Genomic DNA, 17133 nt, shown 5'->3' on the forward strand with positions numbered 1-17133 from the left:
GCTTTTGATACGGTCTCCCACAGTATTCTTGCTGCCAAGTTAAAGAAGTATGGGCTGGATGAATGGACTGTAAGGTGGATAGAAAGCTGGCTAGATCGTCGGGCTCAACGGGTAGTGATCAATGGCTCCATGTCTAGTTGTCAGCCGGTTTCAAGCGGAGTGCCCCAAGGGTCGGTCCTGGGGCCGGTTTTGTTTAATATCTTTATTAATGATCTGGAGGATGGTGTGGACTGCACTCTCAGCAAGTTTGCAGATGACACTAAACTGGGAGGAGTGGTAGATACACTAGAGGGTAGGGATCGGATACAGAGGGACCTAGACAAATTGGAGGATTGGGCCAAAAAAAACCTGATGAGGTTCAACAAGGACAAGTGCAGAGTCCTGCACTTAGGACGGAAGAATCGCATGCACTGCTACAGACTAGGGACCGAATGGCTAGGTAGCAGTTCTGCAGAAAAGGACCTAGGGGTCACAGTGGACAAGAAGCTGGATATGAGTCAACAGTATGCTCTTGTTGCCAAGAAGGCTAATGGCATTTTGGGCTGTATAAGTAGGGGCATTGCCAGCAGATCGAGGAACGTGATCGTTCCCCTTTATTCGACATTGGTGAGGCCTCATCTGGAATACTGTGTCCAGTTTTGGGCCCCACACTACAAGAAGGATGTGGAAAAATTGGAAAGAGTCCAACGGAGGGCAACAAAAATGATTAGGGGTCTGGAGCACATGACTTATGAGGAGAGGCTGAGGGAACTGGGATTGTTTAGTCTCCAGAAGAGAAGAATGAGGGGGGATTTGATAGCAGCCTTCAACTACCTGAAGGGGGGTTCCAAAGAGGATGGAGCTCGGCTGTTCTCAGTGGTGGCAGATGACAGAACAAGGAGCAATGGTCTCAAGTTGCAGTGGGGGAGGTCCAGGTTGGATATTAGGAAAAACTATTTCACTAGGAGGGTGGTGAAACACTGGAATGCATTACCTAGGGAGGTGGTGGAGTCTCCTTCCTTGGAGGTTTTTAAGGCCCGGCTTGACAAAGCCCTGGCTGGGATGATTTAGTTGGGAATTGGTCCAGCTTTGAGCAGGGTGTTGGACTAGATGACCTCTTGAGGTCCCTTCCAACCCTGATATTCTATGATTCTATGATTCTATGATTCTGAAAATCGCATAATTCAGGGAATCTGTCTATGCACGGCTTATGAATTCTGGTGGATGTTATGAAATTGTTGAATCATGGAATGCCTCAGCGAGAGCAGATGGTTGACAGGACTGTAGCATATCCCTTTTGGACAGGGTACAAGGGTGGGTCATTAAATCGTAATGTTCACCTATTCAGAAGGAACTGGGAAACCAGTTCAGCCAAAGCTGTCTAGACTACATCCTATGTTGGCAAAACTTATGTTGCTTAGGGGTGTGAATATTCCACCCATCCCCTGAGCGACATAAGTTACACCAACATAAGTGCTCGTGTGCACAGCACTATGTCAGAGGGAGAGCTTCTCCTGCCGACACAGCTTATGCCGCTCGCAGAGGTGGGGTTTTATGCCGACCGAAGAGCTCTCTCCCGTCGGCACAGAGCATCTTCACCACATGTGCCCTGCAGTGGGGCAGCTGTACTGGTGCAGTCCTGTACGTATAGACATGGTCCAAGTTTCTCTGCAGGGTTCTCTAGTGTGGAAAATGTCCTGTAGCAGAACAAAGAAACCCAGGCAGAGGTGCGAGCCTTTAGAAACCACGGAGGTTCAGTGAGTCAGTAGGAGACACACAGAAAACATTGGGCAGGAGAGAGGGCAGGCTTGCTTCCCTAGCAGGGGGTTCTTGTTTAACTCTGGGACCACTGAGGGAGAAGGAAGCTAGCTGACTTAGAGAGAGAAAGAAAGACTCCATGATTCAGAGATGCAGACATGTGGACGTGCGGTGGATCCTGGACACCCCAGAGGATTCTGTCATAAGCCCAGAGAATGCTCCAGAATAATGAGGAAATTGAGGCAAGGAAATGCATGTTGGTGTGTTTATTATTTCTGCCTGGATCTACATATTTTCTGTGATACATAAAGAGTTCAAGAACCCTAGGCAGAGCCTGCCTGTGTGTCTGTTTGTGTCACTGTCACATGCTTAATAAGAGCTGTTGTGTGAGAATGATACACTCTTGGTCCAAGATGCTCAGGTTTCTTCATTCAAATTTTTATTTGAACCAAAAGCACACCTTGTGATGACAGTTCCTATTAGAGTGAGAAATAACAGATGTACAGAAAAAGATAGGCATCGGTCACCTTCTCCTGGGGTGTAGGTGGGTCGTAATGACATTCTCCTAACACATGCTCCCAACCCCCTTACATTCTAATACAGATATACCCATCCATGACGTCATGGGGAATCACTCAGACCCATAAGAGGTTCTACCACCACCTGCCATGTAACTTTTCAGAAGTCACATCTTCTAATTTACATATTCATTACTCTTTTCCAATCAACATGAAGTATTGTGTGTCTTGTCCAACTCATACGATGTGCATGCATATGTTTCAGCTTGCATAATGTTTGCTGTCCTCGCTATTTTTGTGTTGTTATTTCTCTTTTCTAATTGGTTTATTGCCACTTTTCGCACTCCAGTCAAATGTACTTGACCAGGCCATTTTACCCTTTACTCCATATAGGGATTTTCCTATTTTTCCTCAGGCAGGTTTTGGCAGTTTGTTCTGGCATCTTCTCTATAGTCTCTTCTCTGTACATATCACCCTTGTCCTACACAGTGGCTTATAAATGTCATTTAAGTAAGTTTACATAAAAACAAGTCAGAAAAGCAACACCTATGCCAAACAAAGGCTCGGCCAAAAGGCAGCCAAGGCAGAATAAGTATCATTGTTGTCTGTCCTAACTTATATAATTAGATATGACCATCAAGGCACTTTCCAGCGGAGTTAAACCATAAACCCAGGATGCCTATACCATGGGGAGTTCTGGAAGAGGATGTACTTAGGCTACTGGGGAGGCTGAAGGGGTTATTTTTGCTCCTGGTGGGGGTCTAGGGCAGTTGGGATATGGATTCCCATTTCTGTAAAGCGGTAACAGCCGGACCACCTATGCCTAGGACATGTGCTTGAGGTCCCCTGGAAGAGACAGTTCTGCAGCCTGCTCAGATTTCAGGAAATGTAAAGCACAGAGGTCCAGTGGATTTGGACCCAACACAGCAGCCTGGAAAATTTCTCCTGGAGGGAGTTTTACTGGGGCTGTATGTACTAGGCATTCTCAGTTAACCAGGTTGTAATTCCTTTGTGTCTCTGAAATCATAAACCTCCATCTGTAGAAACATCCAAGTTACCCTAGATGTGAATTTCGGATAGCTATATCATAGAAGAAAAAAAATAATGAACAAAATATCTCATCATCTCTCTTTTTCTTTCATACCCACCCACATTCACACACTTGCACACTTTTATAACCTTTGAGTTATAAAACCATTTATGAAGCAGAATCATTTGCATTCAAGAACCTAGGACATTGTTGGAGTGTTTGACATTAGAATTTCTCTGCTGAATTTCTTCCCTTGTGATTTCACTTGAAAATACGGGCATGGAACTTTGCTACATCTTGGGAGAAAGCAACATTTTACGGATGACCCTTCCCAAGGCATCTTTCACCTCTTTGTTCCTCAGACTGTAGACAATGGGGTTGAACATGGGAGTCACCACTGTGTAGAGCAGGGAGAACACCTTGTTGAAATCCAGAGACTGGTTTCCTGAGGGCACCACATACATGATGATCAGAGCCCCGTAGAAAGTTGACACAACAATGAGGTGAGAGGAACAGGTGGAAAAGGCCTTTTTCCTCCCAGCAGTGGATGGGATTCCCAGGATGGTTAGGATGACATAGACGTAGGATGTGATGGTCAGGACAAATGGGGCCAAGGTAATGATGGAAGCTAAGATCAGGGATGTTACCTTAATGATGCTTGTGTCTTCACAGGAAAGTCTCAACACTGCTGTTAAATCACAAAAGAAGTGGTTAATTTCACCCTGGCTGAAAAATGCCAGCTTAGACGTCGTAATTACTGTGAAGGAAGGAGCGACAAATCCACATGTCCAAGAAGCAACTGCCAACAGAAGGCAAGTCCTGGGGTTCATCAGAGTTACATAATGTAATGGTCTGCATATTGCCAAGTACCGGTCGTAGGACATCCCAGTCAGGAGGAAACATTCAGTAGTGCCCAAGAAGCTAAAAACATACAATTGGAGGCAACAACCTGGCAGAGAGATGGTCTTGTCCTGCGTCAGAAAACTCACCAACAGTCTGGGGATGACATTGGAAACATAGCCGGTTTCCAGGAAGGACAAGTTGCTGAGGAAGAAGTACATGGGAGTGTGGAGATGATGGTCAGTCCAAACTGTGAGAATGAGGAGAATGTTCCCAGCAACGGTTGACAGGTAGATAATGAAGAACATCACAAAGAGGGTTATCTGCAGCTCGGGACGGGTCTCAAATCCAGCCAGCAGAAATTCTGTGACAGTGGTTTGGTTCACCTTCTCTAGCCCAGCCATTTGTTGTCTAGAGAAAAACAATGTTGTGTTGTAAAAAAATAATGTACTATGGAAAACAGACACAATAACACACACACTGCAGAGAGTAGGATTAGAATCCTGGCCCTTTAGCTCCAAGATTACAGATTTCTACCAATTATACTAAAAGCAACCGTCACTAGTTAGTAATCAGGTAATCCCCCGCCCCAACTCAGTTCTCTTCCCAACATACTACCCCCAATCACCTGTGAAGCGGCTGTCCAACTGGACTTTTAATCTCCATCCATAAAAGATGCCCCCACAATTTTTCTACTATCTCACCTGCTCTTAAACCTTTTTCATTCCAACTTTTCCATAATCGTATGAACACATTGGAAAGCTCAGAAATGCTTTACTGCTTGTGATGCCAATATGATCTAGTGGTTCTGTCTACCTAGGTACTTACATGAAACAACAGTGTAATGAGTGCTTCACAAACACTAATTCCTTTATCTTCACAACACCAACATGAAGTAAGGAAATATTGTCACCTTAATTTCATAAATCAGGAACTGCGGTCCAGAGAGATCAGCAGTCTTACACCTTGTGTCATCATTTACACCTTTGTAAAAGACTACCAGATCAGAACAATCAGGTTAGCTTCTCAGCTGGCAAAACCAGGATATGTCACCTTACCCCAGATAGGAGGATGGGTTGTAATGTTTTGTACAGATGTAAATCAATTACAGAAAGGCAGACGGGGAATTGTTGAGAACTATTTTTGATATTGGGAGAGCCAGGAATTGAACACATATATCCAATGATTAAGCGCTGGGTTATCCTTTCTGAGCAGTGAAAGGCATAAATTTCTGTTGCATTCCTGGCAGTGCTACTGATGCCTTGGCTGAGGAATGCCATACATGAAGCAGAATGGGCACACAAGACACAGCAATATAACTCCCATGAAGCACCATGGTAGCACTTCCAAATCAGATTTCTTCAGTTTTGGACCACAAATGGCTGAAAAATCAAAAGCTTTTCCACTTTCACAGGTTTGTTTTTTGGACAAAGAAGTTGAAATTGGTCATTTTTTGTGGGAGAGAAAAAAGTTTAATAGAAAATCCAACTTTCCATCAAAAACCAGTTTTGGTGGGAAATTTTCAACCTGCCCTCCTCTTAGCCTTGAAGACGTTAGTGCCTGTTTCTTATCTCCCTTATATCAGTGTAAAGTATGACTGACTATTAAATGCAATGGGCCTGATTATCAACTCCCCCGGGTGTAAATGAAAGTCAATGGGGTTGATTATTGCACTGGTATAAATCAGAAGTCAACATTAATGAGAGTAGGATCTTTTAACTCAAGTAAAGTGATCACCAATCAGTCTAGCTACCCCACAAATGTTTGTTACAAGGCATCAATGTTGTCCTAGCCCAAATGTTTGTGAGTGTCTAGACATTTACAACTGTGCATGTTCATCTAGGTTAATTGTTGTTAAAAGTAACACAAACTCTTGTCTTGACAAATCACCTTTGTGTGACGGTGAACCATGTGTCGTTGAATCATTGTCATTGGATATACAATAAATCCATTCCTAATTTTCTCTTGCTTGACTTTTTGAGTGCAGATTGAAAACAGGTGAAAAACAATCAACTTACACTAACAAAAAGAATGAAAATGTTACCTGATGTAAAAGTTTGTATGATATTCCTTCTGACATGAAACCTTCTGTTAGCATCTATCTATCTATCTATCTATCTATCTATCTAGATACATATCTTTTGAGTGGCTGTGCACTCTCATATCCGTTGGGTCTTTTAGGACATTGTCCCAACAGTAATGAGAGAAGCTCATTAATACCATTTATTTATCTTTGGTTTGAGACCAGAAAGGCACAGGCTATTTCTCAGTGTCTCCCAATCTCCTCTCACTTCCCAGTCACCCACTGAATAATGTCTTTTATAGTTTTGTGGATTATAATTTCAAAGGGATCTATTAATGTGTTTGCCTTGTTGAGCTCAAAGTCAATTGGACTATTTTAAATCTGCTCCCTGATGGGATTTTTACTAACTTCCTACCCTGACAAATGGAATAGAAATAATAGGAAATCGACCTCCCCCTGTCCCAAATAGCTTTGAAAATTCCACACTCTATCTTTCCACATAGTTGAACAGATAGGCAGTCAGGGACAGATTTGTAAAGGGGTTTAAGAGCCTATTGTGATTTCCAAAAGCACACAGGAGCCAATGCCCATTGAAATCAATGGGAGTTAGGTGTCTAGATACTTTTGAAAGCTCCACAAGGTCTCTAAGTACCTTTAAAATGTGTCCCCAGGTGACTAACTCCCATTGATTTCAAAATCTGGCCCACGGTTGTTACGTAATATAACTGCCCCTTCTCCACACCTCATCATCTTCTACCCCTAGTGCCCATTAGCTGATCCTTTCGTATCCTTTTCCGTGGGTGGCTATCTTATCTCATTATACCACATCTTTCACATGAGTTATAGTACTCTTTTCATAGGACACATCTACTGCTGTCATTTAAACAAACAACACTTTAAAGACTATTTTCCCCATAGTTCCCAGTTCTCTTTTCTTTCATGTCTTATTAGATAGCTCAGTGGTTTTAATATTAGCTGCTAAGCCCAGGGTTGGGAGTTCAAACCTTGAGGGGGTCATTTAGGGACCTTGGGCAAAAATCTGTTAGGGATGGTACTTGGTCCTGCTGTGAAGGCAGGGGACTGGATTTGATGACCTTTCAAGGTCCCTTCCAGCTCTATAAGATAGGTATATCTCCATATTACATGGAATCTATCTATCTAATGGAACATGGCCATAAATGTCTCATCAGTTGCCCTGGTGATGTAATGGAGACCAGACAGCAGATCTTCAACTGGTGTAAACGGGCACAGCCATTGAACTCAATTAATCTAAACTGATTACCACCAGCTGAGGATCTGGCCCCAGGTTTCTAATGCATCTTGCAGGAAATGGTAGCTGCCATGGAGGACAGAGTGAGTCTCTATGGGATGACAGCAATTTGGTATCTTTCCTTACCCCCAACTCATCCTGCTTCTCCTTTCAAAGACAATACAAAGCCACTAAGTGGCAGCAGAGTATATGAGATTAATGGAAAGTAGGAGGGATGGGTGTGGGATCTCTCATGTCTTTGGTGGAGTTGCTGTAACTGCAATGCCTTTGCTTTTGTGTTCTATGTTATTAGACCTGGAAGTACTTTGCTTTCTCCAGAGATACAAGGATCCATTGCTCAATATGTATTCAGTCTTTGCTCAGCCAAAATACAGGACCCAGCCAAACCCAACTGCCCTTCCTCTGCCTAAACAATAAATATGACCAGGTGGCATTGGTAAACCCTGATCCCCCAAACTGGATCCCTTCCCAATATACTGACTCCAACCACACCAGCCGAGGTTCACGTTCTCTGTGTTTATCTAGGTGTTTTCAAGACACCAGTCACCACAAGACCTAGGTTTAAATCTAAATAACATCCAAAAGAGGGGTATGTTTTGTCCTTGCTATCTATGGTGAAGTGCAGGTATTGTACCAGCATTCACCCATTTTTCATGGAATCTGGAGCCCCTAGTGTAACCCATGCCTGCTGGGTGTAGTGCTCTGTCCCTGTCTAGTGGCAGCTGGATCACATACAGATTGCTAACTCTGCTACAGCCTTGGGTAAGAGCCTTGTGGTTTTTAGCTCATGCAGTAGAGGCTCATGCACTAAATTTAAGAGGTCCCAGGTTCTATCCTGCCCATCGACAACCAGGATCTGTCAGTGTTACACAAGCACACCATATGAGGAGACCAGTGCCATGGGCCCACCCATACTTGCATGGCAGTCTTCGGCTATCCCTCAATGTGAGGATGATGTCTGCCAAGGGGATCATTGGTGAGTTTTTAAGTGGCTGAGGAGCCCAATTTGTGTCCTACAGATTTTACAACAGAAGTGACAGGTGTGATCTTGGAGGAGACATAGTTATTGGCTGGAGTGTTGTGCCCCTTCTTTCCTCCTTTGTTGCTTCTCTGTCTCATGAGCACATCTGTTCTCCTCAAAGTGAGTTGTGGTTTGGTATATGGTGTGGCACCACTGTGTTCTGTTCCACGCCAAGTCCTCACAGTTTGTTGGGTTGATGCCTCCATTTTTAAGGTGTACTTTCAGTATGACTTTGAAGCGCTTTCACTGCCCTCCGTGAGCCCTTCCCTGACTTAACTGAGAGAAAAGTACTTGCTTCTTCCCTGACTTAACTGAGAGCAGAGTACTTGCTTCGGGAGGCAAGTGTCAGGCATACATACACAGTGTCCAGCCCAGTGGAGTTGGTGTTTCATGATCTGTGCTTCTATACTGGTGATGTTGGCTGCACAGGAACGCTGATGTTAATGCATCAGTCTCCCCAGCTGATCCTGAGAATCCTCCTGAGACAGCACTGCTGGAACTACTCCAGCCACTTGAGATGTCATCTGTAGATTACCCAGGTCTCACACCCATAGAGAAGGGTGGGGATGACAACTTCCTTGTAAACCAAGATCTTGGTTCCTGTTTGCAGATGCCTATCATTGAAGACTCGTTTGAGTAGTCTTCCAAAGGATCTGAAGTAACTTGCACTAGGTTACACAGAAAGGCAATGTTAGCACTGGACTAGAACTAGATATCCAAGCTACCAATTCAGAGCCCTAACAATTAGATTATATTACTGCCCCATTGACAAAACCAAAGATTTCACCTTAAAGGGACACATCTGTTAACCTAAAGGATGATCAAAATGAAAGAAAAGTACAGTCTGGATAATCATTAAATACCTGCATTCAGCCCAACTTAAGAGTCTGACTGTGCTGTTGTTAGTCCCACTTTGCACTGGTATAAATGACCACACAAGATGGAAAAGAATAAGGCCCACAACACTGCACATGTGCAATATGAAAATGCAGTTAAGAGTTCCCTGAGACACAGTACAGAGGTTAAAACACACATACTTTATGTCTACACTGCAATGAAACATCCGTGGCTGACCCATGCCAGCTGACTTGGGCTCGTGGGGATCCAGCTATGGGGCTGTTTCATGGTGGTATAGATATTCTGTCTTGGGCTGCAGCCCGAGTTCTGGAGTGCTCCCACCTTGCAGGGTCTTAGAGTCTGGGCTCCAACTTGATTTCAGAAGTATACACTGCAATTAAACAGCCCCACAGCCCGAGTCCTGTTAGCCTGAGTCAGCTGGCATGGGCCAGCTGCAGGTTTTTACTTGCAGTGTAGACATACTCATAAAACTCTTATCCTTAGTCACTTAGGGCCTGATACTAATTTACACTGAGCCACCTTTTCCAATACTCCGGCAGGTTTAAGGAACCTTAAAGTGCTTGTAAATGTAACTGTAGTTAACACGCTCCCACTTTGAGGCCCCCTTCCAATACCATATCAGTCTTAAAGTAGCAGTAAAGCTTATTGAGATCTACCAATGAAAAATGTTATGTAAGAACTAAGTGTTAGCATTAAGGGACCTTAGTGCAAATGAGAATCATGCTCTAAAATTTTATTTCATAGTGTGGAAAAAATATTAGGGATTAAAGTTCCCGCACATTCAACCAAGGTAGATGAGGAAGAATAGATGAATAGATTCCCAGGCCAGAAGGGACTGTTGTGATCATCTAGTCTGATCTCCTGTACAACACAGGCCAGAGAACTTCCCACGAGATGAGCAAAAGTTTATTAAGGGCCCAATTCAGCAGTGTATTTACGCATGTGTCTGACTTTAACCATAGGATTTGTTCAGTAATCTTCAAGTATGGCCTCACTTAAAATGTGCTCATTATCCTAGTCACATCATTTGACCCTGCTCTCAATAGCCCCATGTACTTCTTCCTCCGGAACTTGGCCTCATTAGAGATCTGCTTCAATTTGGTCATCGTCCCGAAGATGCTGGTCAATCTCTTGGTGGAAAATAAAGCCATCTCCTTTGCCGGATGTGCAGCTCAGATGTATTTCTTCTTCTTCTTTGGGGCAGCTGAGTGCTGCCTTTTGGCCGCCATGGCCTACGACCGCTATGTGGCCATATGCAACCTGCTGCACTACCCGGATATTATCACTCGAAGGGCTTGTTTCCAGTTGGCTGGTGCCTCATGGTTCTCTGGATTTCCGGTGGCCACTGTGCAGACGACATGGATATTCAGTCTGCCATTCTGTGGGCCAAATCAAGTCAACCACTTCTTCTGTGACAGCCCCCCTGTGCTGGAGCTGTCCTGTGCCAACACCTCTCTCTTCGAAATCGAGGCCCTCACAGCGACTGTGCTTTTCATCATGTTCCCATTCCTGCTGATTCTGGTCTCCTATGTGCGGATCATCACCACCATCGTGAGGATGCCCTCAGAAGAGGGCAGACACAAAGCCTTTTCCACCTGCTCCTCTCACCTGGTGGTAGTGACTCTCTTCTATGGCACGGCCAGCTCGACCTACTTCCGACCCAAATCCAGCTACTCCCCAGACACCAAGAAGCTCATCTCTCTCTCCTACACGGTGATCACCCCCATGTTAAACCCCATCATGTACAGCCTGAGGAACAAAGAGGTGAAAAGCGCCTTGAGGAGAACATTGGGCAGGAAACTCTTTTCAGAGAAAATGTAATTTCTTCAGGCCTAGAACTCCATTCTGTTCATGGGGCTGGTTCTCCTCTTATTTACCCAAGTGTAAATCAGCAGTAACTGCCGTGGAGTCAACGGGCCGAATCCCTTCTCTGTCATACTGGTAAAAATCAGAACTGGCACCTCCCAAAATAAATTCATCTTTTCTGAAACTAGTGTAGGGCAGAAGAGAATCAGCTTTTGATTCAGGAGGGGTGATTATTACCTGAAATTCTGATGGGCTTGAATGAATCCTGTAAACTGTACGCGGTTTAAGTTCATTAAAATGCAAAGAATATTATTTTGTTCTATTCCTTTTTATGTGTGCTTATTTTGTTTGCTTAGACTCTTCTCTTAAGAGCTTCTCTTCACCAGCAAATTTTACCAGAGCGCAGTACTAGGTCTGCTGTAATTAAGTCTGAGAAGACTTATCTGTTTAATCATTATTCTAAGTACTATAAATCTGTGTGTTCACTTGCATTGATTTTGAGTTGGGTTTGTCTCATGATGATTAAGGTTATTTTTACCTGTAACTCTGATGTATTTTAATGAATCCTGCAGACTGTACCTGGTTTACGTTCAGTAAAATACTGAGAGTATAATTTTGTTCTGTTCATTTTTGTTTTGACTCTCTTCTTGTTTCTTCACTAGAATGTTCTTTTTTTGGGGGGGAGTAAAAAAATGAAGATATAAAATTTCAGATAATAATCAACAAATTAAAATATTTGGAAATGCTGCTAAGGTACCTCATGGGAATATTTAACAGAAACAAATATCTGATAGAATGGACAGCTGCTTCTATAGGCAGTTATTCCAATCATAGAAGGGGTCTGACCCAAAGCTCAAGGGGGTCATTTAATTGACTTCTTTGGACTTTGGAATAGGCCAAGGAAGAAAAATCCCTATTAGTGACACCAAATCAATGTAGTGCTTGTTTCTTCTGAAGTCTTGACCATTCAGAACTGCCATAGGATTCAAGGGGCATGAGGTGATTTGGGACTGTCACTCTTGGATCCCGAACAAATTAGTGATAATTAAAGTCAACATAAAGATTCTAGTCCTGATACTACTTTATTCCGCTGTCGCTCCATTAACTTTAGTAAAGCAATGTTTTGTTCAGATGGGTATGAGTGAGAAAAAAGTCATGGCTCATATGGGGAGTAATGAAAATGAAGGAAATTTATCCTAAATTACCTTAATTTTTCAAGTAAAACTATTAGAAAGGGAAATTCACTACCACATTCACTACCACTATCAGAAACACAGATTTTAAACTCAGATAAGCTGATTATTCTTCTTCTTCCTCCTACCTGGACCTTATGATATCTTTATCGCAGCCTTATAATAGCATTTCCAACTATTTGAATCCCTATATGCAACCCCCAGAGCAAGTGACTACTCCAACTCCTCTTTCCCCAGCATTTAAAATACAACTAGCAAATATGTAGCATTTAAGAGCATTTGAACAAGGACATTTCTCAAGACATAGCTTTCCTGCTCTGCCAGTGGAAACCCTGGTAATTCATGATAGCCAGCTTGAGAGGCTGTTAGGACTTTATTTCAGAATATTTTTTTAATTGCACATATACATGGTTATATAAAAGTTCTATAAATAGGATTGCATCCCTCGCCCTGTACTTATTGTATGTCACTTATCTTCTGAGATTGTAATCTGTGTGGGGAATGGTTTGTACAGCACGTAGGACAAAGAAACTGGTCTCCGGGCACCATAGTAATATAAAACATGATGTAATATTCATGAATTAATATTAAACATCAGATCATTTCTCCTTCCTATTATTTTACTGCTGTTTAGATTTTCTTTCTTTCACAAAAGTATGTGAAGTGATTTAAGTAAACTGAATGTCATGCAGTTGGCATGAAGTGTCAAACAGTGTAGTGTACTTAGACCTAACCCTGCATTTGTATCATTATGAAAAGCATGCCAATGTCCTTATATTTCATAACTCAGGATTTCAACTGGTATCATCATGACAACTGCACAACCAGACATAGGAAAGTAATTCCCACTTCCTTTGTATATCAGTGTATATCACACAACTGTTCTTTTTCCGGCTGGCCTGAAAAGAATCTGAGTGACTGGAACTCTTCCAATGGAAATTAAATATGTAAATGTGATTTTAATCAATACAACTCACCTTACATTAAAATGGGAATGATATTTATTTATCTAGTATTTATTTGTAAATATATTACATATCTAGTTTTGTACTGGTGCACCTACTTATAGGGGTTTGTGGATGAAGATAGATAGATAGATAGATAGATAGATAGATAGATAGATAGATAGATTTGTTGCCTGACCAGAAAGTGTCCAGGAGACTTTCTTCAATAAATTCCATCAATTATAAGTAATGCAGGGAGCCCTGCTTGCTAACGACCCTTATTCTCTCTTATGAAATAGTTCAGTAAAAGTGAGTAGCCCCATAATTTCTTCTTGCACCACATATTGAACCTCACCAAGTTCTGTGAAGTTAAAGAGCATGTCCCTTCCATCAAGAGAAGCTGGTCCAATAAAACATATTACCTCACCCACCTTTGTCTCTCTCAGTTGGACAGACAGACAGAAAAGGAAAATCAGGCACACAGTCGTTTAGAAAAATATAAGAATCTATTGTCAGGAATTCTGAATAATGTAAAAGGCTGAACCTGCTGCATGATTGAGTGCCCACAACCCCATGCAATAACATCTGAAACCAAACCCCAGGTAAGGTGCTGATTCACTATATGGTCTTGGAAAGTCAATGAGGGCTGGAACTTCAGTTAGTGAAAAATTGGCATTTCATATTTTTGGGACTCAGAACTCGTTGGCAACCAAATGGGTCTCTAGACACAATGGCTTCCATTGAGACACCATCTGGGGTCTGCCCTATGGATATCAATGGAGCTGTAGCTTATTTACACAAACTGGGGTCTGGGCCACGGGTATCACTGCAGCTATTGCTGATTTACATCATCTGGGGGTCTGCCCTATGGATATCAATGGAACGTAGACCTACGTGGAGCAAATTTAGATGCTAACTTCCACCCAACAATTATAGAAAACAATATGGGAAAATTGATCTTACGTTCATTTGGTGTGGTACAAGGAATATTAGGCAATAATGGGGAACTGGGCTTCCAAGCTCTTAGAGTAGCTTTGTAAATTGGAGCTTCCATTGGTAAGAAAACTCAATGCTTTTCTGAACCCCATCAACAATCCAACAGAATGTAGAACAGTTTCTTTGTTCACTGACTCATTAAAGAGTTTGTGCCTGAAAGGCAGAGGGAATACATTAATTGCTGGCCATTGACAGGGCCTCAGGCATCGGTACATCTTGGGACCCCTATTCTTTGCCTGTGGCACATAATAGTCTAACCTCTTGGTGGCTGTAATACATTGGTCTAATTTGAGTTGTTGGGTTTACAGTGTGGTTTCTGGGTGGTGTTGGAGGACTAGCACCAGTACCATCACTAGCAGCGCTAGCACATCAGACTAGATGATCTGGTTGTCCCTTCTAGCCTTATACGCTATGACTCTGACATTATGTAACTGAAGTAGTCCTTTTCCTTCAGGGCTGAAAACTATTCAACACGGCAGTAGGACTGAAGCTAGCACGTATTCAAACAAACCAGAATGAACAAGAAAAAAAAAAGACAGATTCTCTGTTTCTTTATTTAACATGTGAGAGAGAAAGTAAGTAAGAAAGGTAAAGAACACTGCAAAAATATTGGGTTAGATATCTTGGAGGTTATTTCATGAGCAGTGAGTAATTTGATGAGCAATGAGCAATTTTTTCTGCAACAAATTTTGGGTGCCCAAATACTAGAATTTTAAAGAGGCTTGTTTTTCAAAGGGTATGTGGGGCCGGAGGGGACGGGGGTAATGAAAATCAGGGGCTTTCAATGGCACCTCAAGTGGGACATTCAAACTTTCGGGCCTCCAAAAGTTAGTTATTTTTTGAAACATAGGCTTATTTTCTAAAATCCACTTATTTCATCACCAAACCAATCTTCTTCACTCTCACTCCAATAGATCCTGATAATACTGTGAAATAAAGAGAGGTGAATGAAAAATGAATTATTCAAAATGGAATTAAAAATAAAAGAAAACACAGACAGATTTTGTTCATCAACTTTCTTTCAAAACATTTTTTAAAATAAATTTACAAGGTAATGCTATTATTGTAAAGGTAATAAGTTTTGGTAAGATATAAAACATTTTCTGGGGTGCTGCACTTTAAGAAATATGTGGACAAATTGGAGATACTCCAGAGGAAAGCAAGAAAAATGAACAAAGGCTTAGAAAACATGACCTCTTTGCCAGAGGATGTTGTGAAGGCCAAGACTATAACTGGGTTGAAAAAAAGGACTAGATAATTTCATGGGCAGGGATGGTGTCCCTAGGCTCTGTTTGCCAGAAGCTGGGAATGGGAAGCAGGGGATGGATCACTTGAGGATTACCTGTTCTGCTCGTTCCCTCTGGCATTGACCACCGTTGAAAGGCAGGAAACTGGACTACATGGACCTTTGTTAGGGCCCAATATGTTGATTCTTATGTTCTTATGTTTTAGGAACAAGATTCACTTCATTTTTGGAAAGCGTAGGGGACAATTTCCTGGTGCAAGTGCTGGAGGAACCAACTAGGGGCAAAGCTTTTCTTGACCTGCTGCTCACAAACAGGGAAGAACTAGTAGGGGAAGCAAAAGTGGATGGGAACCTGGGAGTCAGTGACCATGAGATGGTCGAGTTCAGGATCCTGACACAAGGAAGAAAGGAGAGCAGCAGAATATGGACCCTGGACTTCAGAAAAGCAGACTTTGACTCCCTCAGGGAACAGATGGGCAGGATCCCCTGGGAGAATAACATGAAGGGCAAAGGGGTCCAGGAGAGCTGGCTGTATTTTAAAGAATCCTTATTGAGGTTGCAGGAACAAACCATCCCGATGTGTAGAAAGAATAGTAAATATGGCAGGCGACCAGCTTGGCTAAACAGTGAAATCCTTGCTGATCTTAAACGCAAAAAAGAGGCTTATAAGAAGTGGAAGATTGGACAAATGACCAGGGAGGAGTATAAAAATATTGCTCAGGCGTGCAGGAGTGAAATCAGGAAGGCCAAATCACACTTGGAGTTGCAGTTAGCAAGAGATGTTAAGAGTAACAAGAAGGGTTTCTTCAGGTATGTTAGCAACAAGAAGAAAATCAAGGAAAGTGTGGGCCCCTTACTGAATGAGCGAGGCAACCTAGTGACCGAGGATGTGGAAAAAGCTAATGTACTCAATGATTTTTTTGCCTCTGTCTTCACGCACAAGGTCAGCTCCCAGATTGCTGCACTGGGCAGTACTGCATGGGGAGAAGGTGACCAGCCCTCTGTGGAGAAAGAAGTGGTTCGGGACTATTTAGAAAAACTGGACGTGCACAAGTCCATGGGGCTGGATGCGCTGCATCCGAGGGTGCTAAAGGAGTTGGCGGGTGAGATTGCAGAGCCATTAGCCATTATTTTTGAAAACTCATGGCGATCGGGGGAGGTCCCAGATGACTGGAAAAAGGCTAATGTAGTGCCCATCTTTAAAAAAGGGAAGAAGGAGGATCCGGGGAACTACAGGCCAGTCAGCCTCACCTCAGTCCCTGGAAAAATTATGGAGCAGGTCCTCAAGGAATCAATTATGAAACATTTAGAGGAAAGGAAAGTGATCAGGAACAGTCAGCATGGATTCACGAAGGGGAAGTCGTGCCTGACTAACCTAATTGCCTTCTATGAGGAGATAACTGGCTCTGTGGATGAGGGGAAAGCAGTGGATGTGTTATTTCTTGACTTTAGCAAAGCTTTTGATACTGTCTCCCACAGTATTCTTGCCACCAAGTTAAAGAAGTATGGGCTGGATGAATGGACTGTAAGGTGGATAGAAAGCTGGCTAGATCGTTGGGCTCAACGGGTAGTGATCAATGGCTCCATGTCTAGTTGGCAGCCGGTTTCAAGTGGAGTGCCCCAAGGGTCGGTCCTGGGGCCGGTTTTGTTT

At 42.8% G+C, this 17133-nt stretch overlaps 2 protein-coding genes across 2 annotated transcripts; one reads left to right on the forward strand and one right to left on the reverse strand.

Moving 5' to 3' along the window:
* Nucleotides 1-3575: 3575 nt before the first annotated feature.
* LOC101940070 (olfactory receptor 6M1-like) lies at nucleotides 3576-4529 on the reverse strand. The gene has a single exon (XM_005309027.1). It carries the CDS (start codon nucleotides 4527-4529, stop codon nucleotides 3576-3578), a length of 954 nt encoding a protein of 317 aa, XP_005309084.1.
* Nucleotides 4530-10302: 5773 nt separating this feature from the next.
* LOC101939781 (olfactory receptor 10A4-like) lies at nucleotides 10303-12101 on the forward strand (the record flags this gene model as incomplete). Its single annotated transcript, XM_005309026.2, has 2 exons — nucleotides 10303-11087; nucleotides 12053-12101. Coding segments are annotated over 2 exons (834 nt in total), but the record flags the coding sequence as incomplete, so codon positions are not given.
* Between the last annotated feature and the right edge of the window lie 5032 nt (nucleotides 12102-17133).

Source organism: Chrysemys picta, chromosome 13 (genome assembly GCF_011386835.1).
Source record: "Chrysemys picta bellii isolate R12L10 chromosome 13, ASM1138683v2, whole genome shotgun sequence".
In the NCBI taxonomy this organism is placed as follows: domain Eukaryota; kingdom Metazoa; phylum Chordata; order Testudines; family Emydidae; genus Chrysemys; species Chrysemys picta.

Bases quoted from the DNA above. Each gene is read 5' to 3' on its own strand.
- LOC101940070 (XM_005309027.1), bottom strand. From the start codon at position 4,529: ATGGCTGGGCTAGAGAAGGTGAACCAAACCACTGTCACAGAATTTCTG.